Source organism: Caretta caretta, chromosome 17, assembly GCF_965140235.1.
Source record: "Caretta caretta isolate rCarCar2 chromosome 17, rCarCar1.hap1, whole genome shotgun sequence".
Taxonomy (NCBI): Eukaryota; Metazoa; Chordata; order Testudines; family Cheloniidae; genus Caretta; species Caretta caretta.
In genome coordinates this window covers 12,325,607-12,338,440 of record NC_134222.1, presented here as the reverse complement: position 1 = coordinate 12,338,440, position 12,834 = coordinate 12,325,607, and the positions used below count along the sequence as shown (strand labels likewise).

The window sequence follows — 12,834 nt, the reverse complement described above, 5'->3', positions numbered from 1 at the left end:
TGCAATGTTTACTGGGGTGCCCATCCTGTCCTAGAAATCACTGGGAGCTGTAGTGGATTAAGGGCAGATCCTTACAGTTGGGAGTGGGGCACACATAGGATACACTTGATCCCTCACAGCTGCAGGTGAAGAGGTAGGAGGAGCTGCAAGATTTCAAGTGTTGGCTGCAGGCACCTCATCCTCTTGGATCCACAGAGCAATCCTTTACCTGTCACTGAGCCTGCTTCCAGCTCTGGACCTACATCCTCTCCTAATCCCCATTAAGTAGGAGTTCTCCCAGTTGTGGAGTGGGCCCCCTTTTTTACTCCAAAATATTCAACCCCACATCGCACCCGCAAAAAGCATAATGGGGGGAGGAAAGCAATTTCCTCTTTCTGTGTGTTGGTGTGGCACATGTCAAGCAGAGGAAAATGCATGATTTTTTTCATTCTGCTCTTTGTGGATGCGATGGTCACTCTGTGTGTGTGGTGTTGTACATTTAAAAAAAAACTCAGATTTTATTTATAAGAGAGCTTCATTCCTTTTGTTTGCCTAAATGACTCTGGCATCCTCTTCCTTTGCATGGGCACTGGCTGCCTTTGGAGATCCACATAACCTGAAGACTTTCGATTAAAAGGTGATCAAAGAGGCAATTAGAGGATCTGGCTTATTGGTTTTGTTATATCCTTAACTCTTCCAAAATGCTGCCGCCTCTTTGCTTTGTCACTTCCTCTCAGGGTAGGGGTTTTTTTTTATGCTGCAGCAGAATGAGCTTTAGCTTTGTTCTATTTTTGTTGCTCATAAATACTTGGGCCAAATCCTGCCATCCTTACCAGGGCAAAACTCTCACTGGAAACTCTCACTGGAATCGGAGGGACAGCGTTTAGCCCATGTGGTCTTTTATTTTCTTCAGTAGCTGATCAGTCAGAGCTTCCCAGTTCTCTCTTCTGGCCGTTGACGTCAGATTGGAGGAAACTGGCTGAGTCTCTCTATTGGTATTCAAGTGGGGACCTGTGTCATCTTCCCAGAGCAACAGAGGGGCAGTTAGGGTCCCTTGCTGGGACTTGGGAACTGTACCATCACCTAGGGACAGCTAGTGATGCGTGTGAATTGAGGAGAGGGGGGGGAAATGTATGGGAGGCTTATAGGGGACGGCGCGGTGGAGGGGATAGCTTGGTCAAACGGAAAGACATTTCAGCCCTAAATAAACCAAAATGTGAAAGTTCCTACTTCTTGAGTACTCCTCTTCTGAGGCTCTGCACCAGATCCTCAGGTACATGATCCTCCCCTGAATCATCATGAAGAACAGCACTATTAATTCAGAAAGCTTTTTTTAAAAAGGACCACAAACCACTGGCTGGCTGCTTCCTGTCATTTCTGTGCTATCCATTTGTTGGGAATGAAGACAAATTACTCGAGGATGGGGGGCTTTTCTGCATCGGCTCCTCCATACAAATCTACTGCCCAGCCACGCTGGGGAGGAGTTGGTGGAGGGGACTAAGGGAATCAAATCCCAATTCGGCGTTGAGCGACTTTTGGGGGGTGTGTGTGGGGTGGGGGGGAGGAATTGCTTATTTCTGACGGGAGTGTGTGGGAAGGGGATCGTCGCAGATCTGCTGAATTCCTTAGGGGAGGAATCGGCTCTGCTTTAAGGAGACGCAGGGGCGAAACCCGTTTGCTGACCTAATCCGAACTAGGGAGACAGATCACCGTGTCTCGGGGAGAGAAGAGCAGGCTTTACCGGTCTCTCTCCTGTGGAGAGCCTCGTAAAAGCCTCTCTTGGTGAGGAAGGCTCCCGCTCTGTTTCAGTGGGAGACCCTGGCATGATCGCTCTTGGAGGGAGGGCTGGGCCCGGGGGGGGACAGTGTCGCAGCCGCATGCTTCCAAACGCTGTCCTTAGCAATTGCCTTTCCCCAGCCTGTGGGGTGGGACGGGGTGGCTGAGGGGCGCTCCTGAGAGTCCCTTCCGCTGGAGAGGGAAGGCTGGGGTGGGAGAGGGAGTTGTATGTATTTGTCTCTCAGGACCGCAGTTCGTGAGCATCTTGATTTGGCGAGACACACACACACACACAGAGTCCCCCGCATCCCAAACTGTCCCAGCCGCTGGGCGAGGGCAGCGCCGGCTGCTAACCTCTCCCTCCCGGGGCAGGAATTGTCCGCTGCGCCTTTAACGGGTGTCGTTACACCGGGGGCTGAGCTGCAGGAAGAAACAGCCACCGCCGCCGCGCTTGGCGCCCTGGCGGCGGCTCCCCTCCGGCTCCCGGCGCTGCAGCCTGAGCCCCGGGAGAGGTGCCGCTAGAGGCAGCCGAAGGAAACCAATGTGGCCAAGGCGCCGCGTCTCCCCTGCGCGCTAGGAGAGCTCCGGCCGCCGGGGCGCAGCGGGCTTGGAGAGCGGCGGCCTCGGGCAGGTGCGGGACTCGCGGCTCGGCGGCAGGAGCCTTGGGGAGATGGCGAAAGCCTCACGCCCAGGTGAGCTGCCCGAGGAGGTGGGGGCGGGTTTGGCCGAGCGGGGAGGCGCAGGTGCTGGCGGGGCGGGGGGGAAGGAAGCGCCAAACTCAGGGAACGCCCGGGCGCTGCGGGAGGCTGCAGCGCCGGGGCGCTCTGTGCGCCCAAGCGCATGGGGCCGCTGCCCCTTTGGGGGCGCAGAGTGCGCGGTCTGCATGCCAGGGGCCCGCACCTGGGTGGGCGCTCGGGGCCGGGGTGTGTGACTCCGGTGCAGCGCTCCGGCTCGGTCTGGCGCTTGCGGCTGGGGATGGTTTGGGCACATGCCTCCAGGGTGCGAGCTCCTTGTTAGTTCGCCAGACGGCGGGCTCGCTTGAGGGGAGCTTCTGGTTTCTTCTCCTGAAGCGGGCGTTTGAATGCATCGCATTGCTCCCGGCTGTGGGGTGGGGGCAGCTGCGTGTCCATTTTCCCCAATGCACGTCTCCAAATTGCGGTGCTCGGCCATCTGATTCCTAGCCGTGGTTTTGCAGGAGTCAGGGCTCCAGGCAGAGTTTTATTACACGACTAGCTCCCTTTGTAGCATTCCCCCCTCCGGTTTTGCCTTGTCATATTGCCCCACCAGGACAGAAATCTCTTGCAAGTCACGTAGTGTTAACTTGCATGGTTTCTGGTAGCATGCACCTTCTCCTGGGATCTAGCCAGCCATTACTTCCATAGGCAGCTAGCCTGACCATTCTCTTGTATACATAGAGCTATGAAGCCCTTTTCCTAGGTGCAAAGACACACACAAACTTTTCCGTGAATGGAAACGCCGCTTAAGTTGCTCCTGTTTTTCCCAGCAAAGTTTATTTGGACTCCCAAGAGGCTGTTTCCTCTTGATCGGTGCCTTTAGTATTTAGCTGAAAGCCTCGCATGTGGTTTTCATTCATCTTTACACTTCATTGTTGAAAATCTTGAGTACGGCTTCTTTTGGGGGATGGGAGGGGGAAGAATCTGAGAGGGAGTGCAAGGATCAACGGCTATATCGCTTGAGATCCACTTTTTAAATTTAGACTGGCTTCCTAAATGATTTCTGCTCCACCATGACTTCCTTTATTTATTTTCTACCCCCTTGCTGAAAAGGGGGAAAGAGTGAGTGAAGTAGAAGCAGCTTTTTGAAATGGGTTTTTAAGAGATCTGGAAGGAAACCCTGCTTTTTGAGAATAATACCACTTTATACATTTTCTATCCTCAGTGAAACTGGTGCCTCTCCCTACGTAGACTTACTAAGCTAACCCGTGTATTCAGAAAAGGCTTGCAGGACAAAGTGCTGATTCTTTCTGTCAAGAGGCAAAGAGATGGGGCAGGTGCTGGGGTGGTTTTTTTTTTTTTTTTGGTTTTTGTTTTGGTTTATCTTGTAAATTTTATCTTTCTTCCTCCCCCGCACATCCCATTGGATTGGATTACCCATCGAATGGATTTAGAAACATGCATGTACCACTAGATTGTGTGTTGCAGGGATCAATTTAGGAATGCTCCACTAGGTATCAGCTGCTGAAAATGCATTGGGAAAGAGCACTGAAATGAGACAAGGCAGGTGGTGCAATGCACTTGATGATGATGCTGCCTTCTAGTGGTTTTTCAGCAGAGAAGATAAGGAACCTATGAGGATTACCAGGAAAAGGTGATTTCTTCTAGCTCCTGTGGAGAGAGGCCTGTGTTTTTGAAGGCAAAAGGCCTGACTTCACTTGGACTAAAAACCAGGCTTGCAGCAATGTCTGTGTGTGCCAGACTTGTCTGGTATTTGTGACCACTGTTGTCTGCAAATGGATTCGTTACAGAGGGGAGGACACCTTTCTCCATCTCAGATTTCAAAGGGACACTGTCATCTTTATAAACAAAAGCAAATGTCTTTAGCTTGCAGGAGAAAAATCACATTGGGCAGATGGCAGCCCCTGAGAAATGATGCCCTTGAAATAGAGAACAGTAATAATCAACCAAAATGCAAACATGCAATTAAACAAAACAAACTTATTAAACCAAAAGGAGATAATTGTTTGAAAGAGTGGAAAAAAAATCCAGTTGACCTTCTCATACATTGATTTGCATTTCTTTCCCCTTTCACAATGAAAATTGGGAAAGTCTTTCACTGATGTTTGGGCTGCATTCACTGCAGGGATTTGCTTATTTGTTTAAACTCAGCTAGGTTTGCACAGAATTTTAAAAGATTATAAATGAAGGTTACATTTTTATTGATCTTGGAGTTTAAACAAAATATAACTTTTATGCCAAATTTAAGAGGCTGGTGCCCCCCCCTTTTTTTATTTTAAAGAGGCATTAAAAAAATCAATAACCTATCCATAGGGACTGTTCCAGAGCTACCTGTGTGAGGAGCAATGGAAATGAGCTACATTTTAGAAATCTTGCTGAGCCTATCGGTATGAACAGAAATTATGCAAATGTACCGAAATGTGCGTGTGACTTGCTTGTACCTTACCTGCATGGCAATCGCTGTTTCCTGGTGTCGAGCCATCTCAGATCTGAGACTTCATTGCAAACACAGGGGAAATGACCTTTCCAAGGCCACTGCTTTCAATTCCTAGCATGGTAGGGGTTCAGGTCCACCCACTCATGCATTTGATCAGAATATCAAACTACATGTGAGATCATGGTGGGAGGGAGAATGAGTTTTGGAGGTGCAGACTCAGTCTGTTGCTTGCCTAGGCTGCATCAGTAAAAGGTGCGACTTGATTTTTTTTTTTTTAAATTGATTGGGAGTTCTGACTTAGGGGTGGGTTCTTCAGATGCTGAGCAATTGGAGTGAGGCCCTAATCCTGCAAATACTCAGGCATGTGTCTCCCCGGGGGCATGTGCTTCAGCATGTGCAGATTGGAGCCTAGGATTTTCGGGATCCGGGCCCATGAGTGCAGAGAGCACGACAGCAATTGCAGCACACTTACTGCCTGTCGTCTTCCCTTTCTGCATCACTCTCCAGCATGCTGCCGTGACTCCAATGTTCACTCCTACCCAGAAAACTAAATACAGGTACTTTGTGGTGAAAGCTGGGTACTTTAAAGATGGCGCAGGCAGCCCAACCTGTTGAATATTCTCTGACCTTTTCGTATCTTCTATGGATTTGGGGAGAGAGAGTCGGAGGAGGCGGTGGTGCTGGCTGAGAGGATGGTGAAATGAATTCTACTGTGGGGGAGTCACTGTCTAAGGATTCAAGAAGCAGATCTAGGGTATATACCACATTTGAGAGAAACTGTGGAAAAGTTCAGTCTGTGATTCGCAGCTTAGCTTGTCATCTCTGTCCTCCCTCCCACCCCCCGGTGCCACTAGACACCATAGGGTGCAAGAGCAAAAATATCAATTGTTGCTTAAAATAGTAGCTCACAGGCAGATGTGGATGTTTTTGTTTTCTATACTTGTTCAGCAAATGTATGCTGGCCTGTTTACACCATCTGCTGCAAAATTGCCAGTCGAAGGAAGTATGGGAGATAGCCAGGGACAAGTCATTGTTGAAATGTTATTAGAGGGAAAACATTGGGTCCAATGGGAAAAGACTGTGATAGCCCAAAATACTGAGGGTGGTGGTGATGAGGAACAGCTGCATCTTGCACTCTTTCGAGCCCTAGGTAGTGTTTTGTCACCGTTCCGCTACATCAGTGGTTCTCAACCAGGGGTACATCAAGATATTTGCTTAGTTTTATGACAGGCTGCATAAAAAGCACTGGCAAAGTCTGTACAAACTAAAATTTCATACAGACACTGGCTTGTTTTGTTCTGCTCTATATACTATATGCTGAAATATAAGTACATATTTTATATTCTAATTGGTTTATTTAATTACATGTAAACATGAGAGAGCATGCAATTTGTCAGTAATAGTGTGCTGTGACACTTGTATGTTACGTCTGATTTTATAAGCAACTAGTTTTTAAGTGAGGTAGAACTTGGGGTATGCAAAACAAATCAGACTCCTGAAAGGGATACAGTAGTCTGGAAAGGTTGAGAGCCACTGTTCTACAGGGTAGCCCTTCTGGCTGAGTCTGACTATCTTAATTTGTCTTATGCTCTCTACCGCCTTTGACAGAGCCAACCATACTCTTAGCTTCAGCAGCAGTGGGCTCCCCTGGTTCTCCTCTTAGTTTGATGACTTTCTTCAGATGCTGCTGCTCCTCCTCTTCCTCTTCAGTTCCCCTTCCCAATCTGATGGCTGTCAAGGCTTGGTCCTTGATTTTCTTAATCTGCTCCCTTGGCTTCAACTTCTACTTCTGTCCAGAAGATGGTTCCAAAGTCAACTCCTGTCCCTGACATCTCCTCCTCTGTCTGGTATCACATCCCCTGATGTCTCTGTTGTGTGTCCCAAGGCTTTCTTGAGCTCAGTCTTTCAAAAATGGGACTCCTTGCTTTTGCCATAACCCCCTCCCCTCTGGTTTCCTTCTCTCTCATTGCTGACAACTCTGCTAGTCTTCTGGACTCTGTGTCCTCTTTGACTCTTCCCTCTTCCCTTCTTCTCCCATCTCCCCAAATATCCAGTCTCTCTTTCCAAACACTGCCTCAGCATCCCCCAAACCCACGCGTCTGTCTTTACACCACCCCTCACCCCCTTGTCTGGACTTTGACCATCTCTTGGCTGGATTACTGTAACTTCCTTCCTGGTTTTCCCTATCTGCCATGGTTATGGTCCACATCCTCTTCTGTCACCGTGGCCATGTCCTCCTCTAATCATCTACCTAAATTTGTCAGTCACTGTGTTGCATACAGGCTCCTTGTCCTAACCTTTAAAGCCTTATGTGATATTGCATAATGGATCCTTTCTGGCTTCCTCCCCTTTCCCCATTCAGCCTTGCCTCACTGCTCCTTTTTGTCTCTTTAATACACTTGGCTTCTTGTCCTTCATTCTGTTGCCTGCTATGCTAGGAACATTCTCCCACCTCTTGTCTGCCAAGCTCCGACTCCCTCTTGTCCTTTTAAAATTTCTTCATTGTAAACCCCTACTTCCAGGAGATGCTTCCTTCCTTGTGTCCTCCCTTCACCCTTTTATGAACCCCTAATGTTTGACTTGGCCCCTCAGCCTGCAAATCACTGCTCATGGGCACACCTTTGACTTCAGTGGGGTGCAGCCATTGGCTTCCATGCAGTGTATTGCAAGATTGGGACCTTAGACTATAGGGCTAAAGAGCTGTGCTGACTTACACCTGCTGAGGGACTGGCCTGGAAGAGGTATTTTATACAGTGTCTCATATGATGGGGTCCTAGTCCATGATCGGCAAGCCTGGGTGCTACTGAAATAATATGTTCCCTGTCCCTCCTGAAAAGATTGCTCTGTTTGCGAAGTGCAGTGCAAATTTACAGCATGGCATATACCAATAATGCCATTGGAAATGAATTCCTCTTGTCACCTAGTCGTTGAAGTAAATGAGGCTATTAGTTAGCACTGTTATGGCACAAAACACGGAGAGGAGACAACATATGACTAGGAGGCTGATGAAGAATAAAGTAGGGGAAGAATCTGGTGCAAATTTAAAGCCACCTAGTATAATGGACTGATCCATTGATTTTTCTCTCCTCCCGCCCTGTGATGCTCAGCGGATGACTAGTTAGTCATCACTTTATGATGATGTCTTCATATGCAGCAATCTCAGGAGTTGTCTCATTTTAGAGGGGCAGCTGAAATGCAGGCTTGCCTACAGGAGCACTTATGGGTGAGAGGGCCAGGAATTTAACCCAGGAGTCCTAATGCCCCATCCCCTGCTCTAACTGATCATACTCTGTTACCATAAGGAGAAACCCCAGCAACTCTAGCCGGGTGCTGCCTTGGAGTATTGACTAATATTTTTAAATGGGTCATGTGAATTTTGCACTTGACCACAGAGTGAGATCCTCTAGCCACTGTCCAAGCTTCCCCATGCTAGTGTGCTGAAATCCTGATCTAGCTGCCCCTCCCAAAGGAGGCAAGAAGATAATTCACTGTGCCCATTTTAATCTTTTTGGCCTCTGTCTGCAGAGACTGCCACCAAGATAACCCATTGTGATTGCTTTTTGTGATGTGGGCATCTGTCTGGTGGGAAGCAATTTTGAAGCAATCTGGTTTTCATTCTTAACTCCAGAAGCCTGGGAACGAGTCATGACTAGCAGATGACCCCCTTGACGCGAAGCAGAAGAGAGTAGACAACTGTTTTGAACCAAGTCTGTTCTTCAGTTAATTTTCTCTTGCTCATGTAGTGTACCAAGTCCAGCTGCTCAGTACCACTTGCTATTCTTTCCAGGTCGATCCCGCTCTCCATGGCAAATCTCCACTGACTTCAAATGTGGGGGAATCAAGTCTGTGATGGGATCTATGGGCCCCACACTGAACCAGGGCAGGGAACAGGGCAAGGGAGGTGCTGCCCCTCAAGGCATGCTCCCAGTGGAGGAACCGATTAAAAAGAAGCTGGTAGCCCAGGAGAAAGGCAATGAGCTGCATGTGGCACCAGAAAACCAGGCTGAGAGCTGTGCCAAGAAGGTGTAACAGCTTTGTGAAGGTTACTCTAGTAGCAAGGACTTGTATCCTCCCTTCTGCTCCCCACTCCCCCCAGGCCTTCTTTGGGAGTTGAAAGCCCAGAGAGAGTGATGGACCGAACAGGACATTGAGAATTTAAGACAGCAACTGCCCCCCAAACTGAGGCATTCCAGACTGGTAGGAAATGACCCAAGGGAAACATAACTTGGCTGGATGCTCTGATATATGCCTCAGGCCCCGGGTTGGGACCCGGTGCAGTGGGTGGGCCCTGGTTCCCCTACCTTGCCTCCCTGCTTCTTTGTAGTGACCAGTCTCTTGGGGGAGCAATAGGAGCATGAGGGGATGATTGAGGCCACAGCCAGGGCCCCCTGTGGGACGACTAGGCCGGCAGAAATTGTAAGACCATGAGCTGACCTCTAGGCCAGCTGGTCACCAGACTTTCGTGCTACAAAGCCCTAGTCAAGGATATTGTCCATCACTCTGGAACCTTAATCTTGAGCACAGCAGAGCAGAGAGCAACTGCTGTTGGAACTGTGGTTTTTTATCTAGCACAGGGGTGGCCAACCTGAGCCTGACAAGGAGCCAGAACTTACCAGTGTGCATTGCCAAAGAGCCACAGTAATACGTCAGCAGCCCCCAGTGCCTCCCACCCACCAGCAGACCTGCTGACCAGCGCCTTCCCCTCCCTCCCCGCACCTCCCGATCAGCTGTTTCGTGGTGTGCAGGAGGCTCGGGGGAGGGGGAGGAGCGAGGGCATGGCAGGCTCAGGGGAGGGGGCAGGAAGGGGTGGAATGGGGGGCAGGGCCTGTGGCAGAGCCAGGGGTTGAGCAGTGAGCACCCCCTGGCACAGTGGAAAGTTGGCGCCTGTAGCTCCAGCCCCGGAGTCGGTGCCTAGACAAGGAGCCGCATATTAACTTCTGAAGAGCCGCATCTGGCTCCGGAGCCACAGGTTGGCCACCCCTGGGCCGGTTGGATCAGACTTTCCAAAGAGCTCCTGGCCAGACTTTCAGGTGCTCAGCAGTCAGCACCCAGAGATGGAGCCAGATTTTTCCAGAGAGCTCAGCTCGCAATGAAAGCCTGAAATAAAGGCCAGCTTTTTCAGGAGCACTTAGAACTCAGTAGTTCCCATTGTGTTACTCAATGCCAGACTTTCTTGCCCAATGTGCTAGAGTCTTTTGAAAGTCTGGCTGCTTACTCTGGTGCCTAAATATAGGAGCTGTGCTCTTTAGAAAATTCTGGTCCTAAAGACTATTCCCTCCCCTTCTCTCACTAACATAACTATAGAGTGGTTTAAAATTTCAGTTCAGTCCTCCCTCTGGGGCTGAGAGCTGCAACCAGTGGAAGGTCTGCAGCTGGCTTAGTAAAGATGAGCCATGCCTGTCCCCTGCTTGATGCACAGAGCACCTCAGCTGATTTATTGCTTAACAGCTAAAAGCTGAATCAAATGTCTCTGAGCTGCACAAGACCTTGAGGGTTTTTTTTTGACAACAAATAAAACTGTTTGTTCGATGTATCTTATAATTAGTTCCCTTGTGCTCTTCGCCGTGTAGTAGATCTTTTATTACTTAAAAGAGAAAGCTGCTGACATGATATTAAAAACACATGGCAGTGTGTCTGAGCAACCCACAACATACTTTGTGGTAACTTAAGCACAGCCCTGTGCTAGATGAAGCCACATAGGAATCCTTGGGCCCTCTGAGCTGATATGTCTTCACTAGAAATGCCTAGTGAAGACATATCAGTGGTACAGTGTAGTGCTTCAGTGTAGACACTTACTGTAGCGATGGGTTGGGTTCTCCTGTCGTCGTAGTTAATCCAGAGAGGTGGTAGAATTCTTCTGTTGACCTAGCTGGATCTACACCAGTGGTTAGGCTTAACTAAGTTGCTCAGGGGCATGGATTCCCGCCCCTCCCCCATGCCTAAGTGATGTAGGTGGGTTGACCTAACTTTGAAGTGTTGACCTGGCCTCAGAGTTAACTTTTAAGAACATAGATATATTTGTTTATTTCTTTCATCACAATATGTTAGATCAGAGAGATTCTCAAATGAGAAATAAATCCCAACTCCTTAGGTTCGTACGGTGCTACCATTATGGCTGTTGGCCTTGTGACTGGGAGTTGGGAGATCTGGGTTCAATCCCAATCTCTGCCACAGATTTTGTTGTGTGACCTTGGGCAAGTTGTGTAAATCCTTATCCTTCAATGAGGTCTATGTGGCTGGGTCCCACATAGCTGCACTTAAATCAGTAGGTCGACCTGCATGCAGCTCTTTGCAGGACTGAGGCCTTAATCTCTCTCTGTCTGGGTTCCCCATCTGCAAAAAAGGGAGAGAATATTATTTTTTCCCTTTGCTTTATCTAAGCTTTTTGGGGCAGTGACTGTGTCTTACTATATGTTTGAATGGTGCCTTCCTTCATGGGGGTCTTGATCTCAGCTGGGACATCCCAACTGTAAAGGTATATTTTAAAGTGACTATTTAGTATTTATACATGTAATCTGGCAAATTTAAAATGAAGCCACTGGAAAATAACAATGTATTACTTTGGCCTCTAGTAAGATTTAGTAGCATAGCTGCTAAATAGCGCTATGCAGACAGATCTGTTAGATAACTTAGTGGGTAGTCAGGAAGGCTCTTGTAGCTTTAGAAAAGCCGACTAGAAAAAGAATATTATGTAGCAGCATTCAGTGGCAACTGGCATGGGATAAGAGGGAAGGTCCTCTCATGGATCGGTAACTGCTTAAAAGATAGGAAACAAAGGGGGAGGGATAGCTCAGTGGTTTGAGCATTGGCCTGCTAAACCCAGGGTTGTGAATTCAATCCCTGAGGGGGCCATTTGGGATCTGGGGCAAAAATTGGGGATTGGTCCTGCTTTGAGCAGGGGGTTGGACTAGATGACCTCCTGAGGTCCCTTCCAACCCTGATATTCTATGATTCTTGTACAGGGTAGGAAGAAATGGTCAGTTTTCAGAATGGAGAGAGGTAAATAGTGGTGTCCCCCAGGGGTCTGTTCTGGACCCAGTCCTATTCAACATATTCATAAATGATCTGGAAAAAGGGGTAAACAGTGAGGTGGCAAAATTTGCAGATGATAAAAAAACTACTGAAGATAGTTAAGTCCCAGGCAGACTGCGAAGAGCTACAAAAGGATCTCACAAAACTGGGTGACTGGGCAAGAAAACGGCAGATGAAATTCAAAGTTGATAAATGCAAAGTAATGCACATTGGGAAACATAATCCCAACTATACATATAAAAATGATGGGGGTCTAATTTAGCTATTTCCACTCCAGGAAGAGATCTTGGAGTCATTGTGGATAGTTCGCTGAAAACATCCTGTCAATATGCAGCGGGGCGGTCAAAAAAGCGAACAGAATTTTGGGAACCCTTAAGAAAGGGATAGATAAGACAGAAAATGTTATATTGCCTCTATATAAATCCATGGTACGCCCACATCTTGAATACGGTATGCAGATATGGTCACCCTATCTCAAAAAAGATATTTTGGAATTAGAAAAGGTTCAGAATAGGGCAACAAAAATTAGGGGTATGGAACGGCTGCCATATGAGGAGAGATTAATAAAGCTGGGACGTTTCAGCTTGGAAGAGAGACAAGTAAGGTGCGGGATATGACTGAGGTCTATAAAATCATGACTCGTGTGGAGAAAGTAAATAAGGACGGGGCGGCAGGTTTGTATAATTTTTGGTGGTGCCCAGAACGGGTCCAAGTCCCACCCCCCAGCACACCTAGAATCATGGACTTTAAGGTCAGAAGGGACCTTCTGCACAACGCAGGCAACAGAATCTCTCCCACCCACCTGTCTAAGGCTCTGGGAAGGAGTTTGGGTGCAGGAGGGGCTGCGGGGTGCAGGCTCTGGGAGGGAATTTGAGTGCGGGCTCTAGGCTGGGGCAGGGAGTGGTTGGGGTGCAG

The 12,834-nt window shown here is 48.4% G+C and overlaps 1 protein-coding gene across 10 annotated transcripts in view; it reads left to right on the top strand.

Moving 5' to 3' along the window:
* Nucleotides 1-1,577: 1,577 nt before the first annotated feature.
* The window catches only part of PITPNM3 (PITPNM family member 3), a 346,570-nt gene continuing 335,313 nt past the window's right edge, over nucleotides 1,578-12,834 (top strand). For 4 of the 10 annotated variants that reach the window (XM_075120852.1, XM_048823830.2, XM_048823828.2 and 1 more), the window contains exon 1: nucleotides 1,923-2,447. In XM_075120852.1, coding sequence (XP_074976953.1) covers nucleotides 2,426-2,447 — 22 coding nt within the window. In that variant the 5' untranslated portion in view covers nucleotides 1,923-2,425. Of the gene's footprint in view, nucleotides 1,762-1,921; nucleotides 2,448-12,834 lie in introns of those variants that run through there. The other 6 variants (XM_075120851.1, XM_048823829.2, XM_048823834.2 and 3 more) reach the window with 4 other exon arrangements.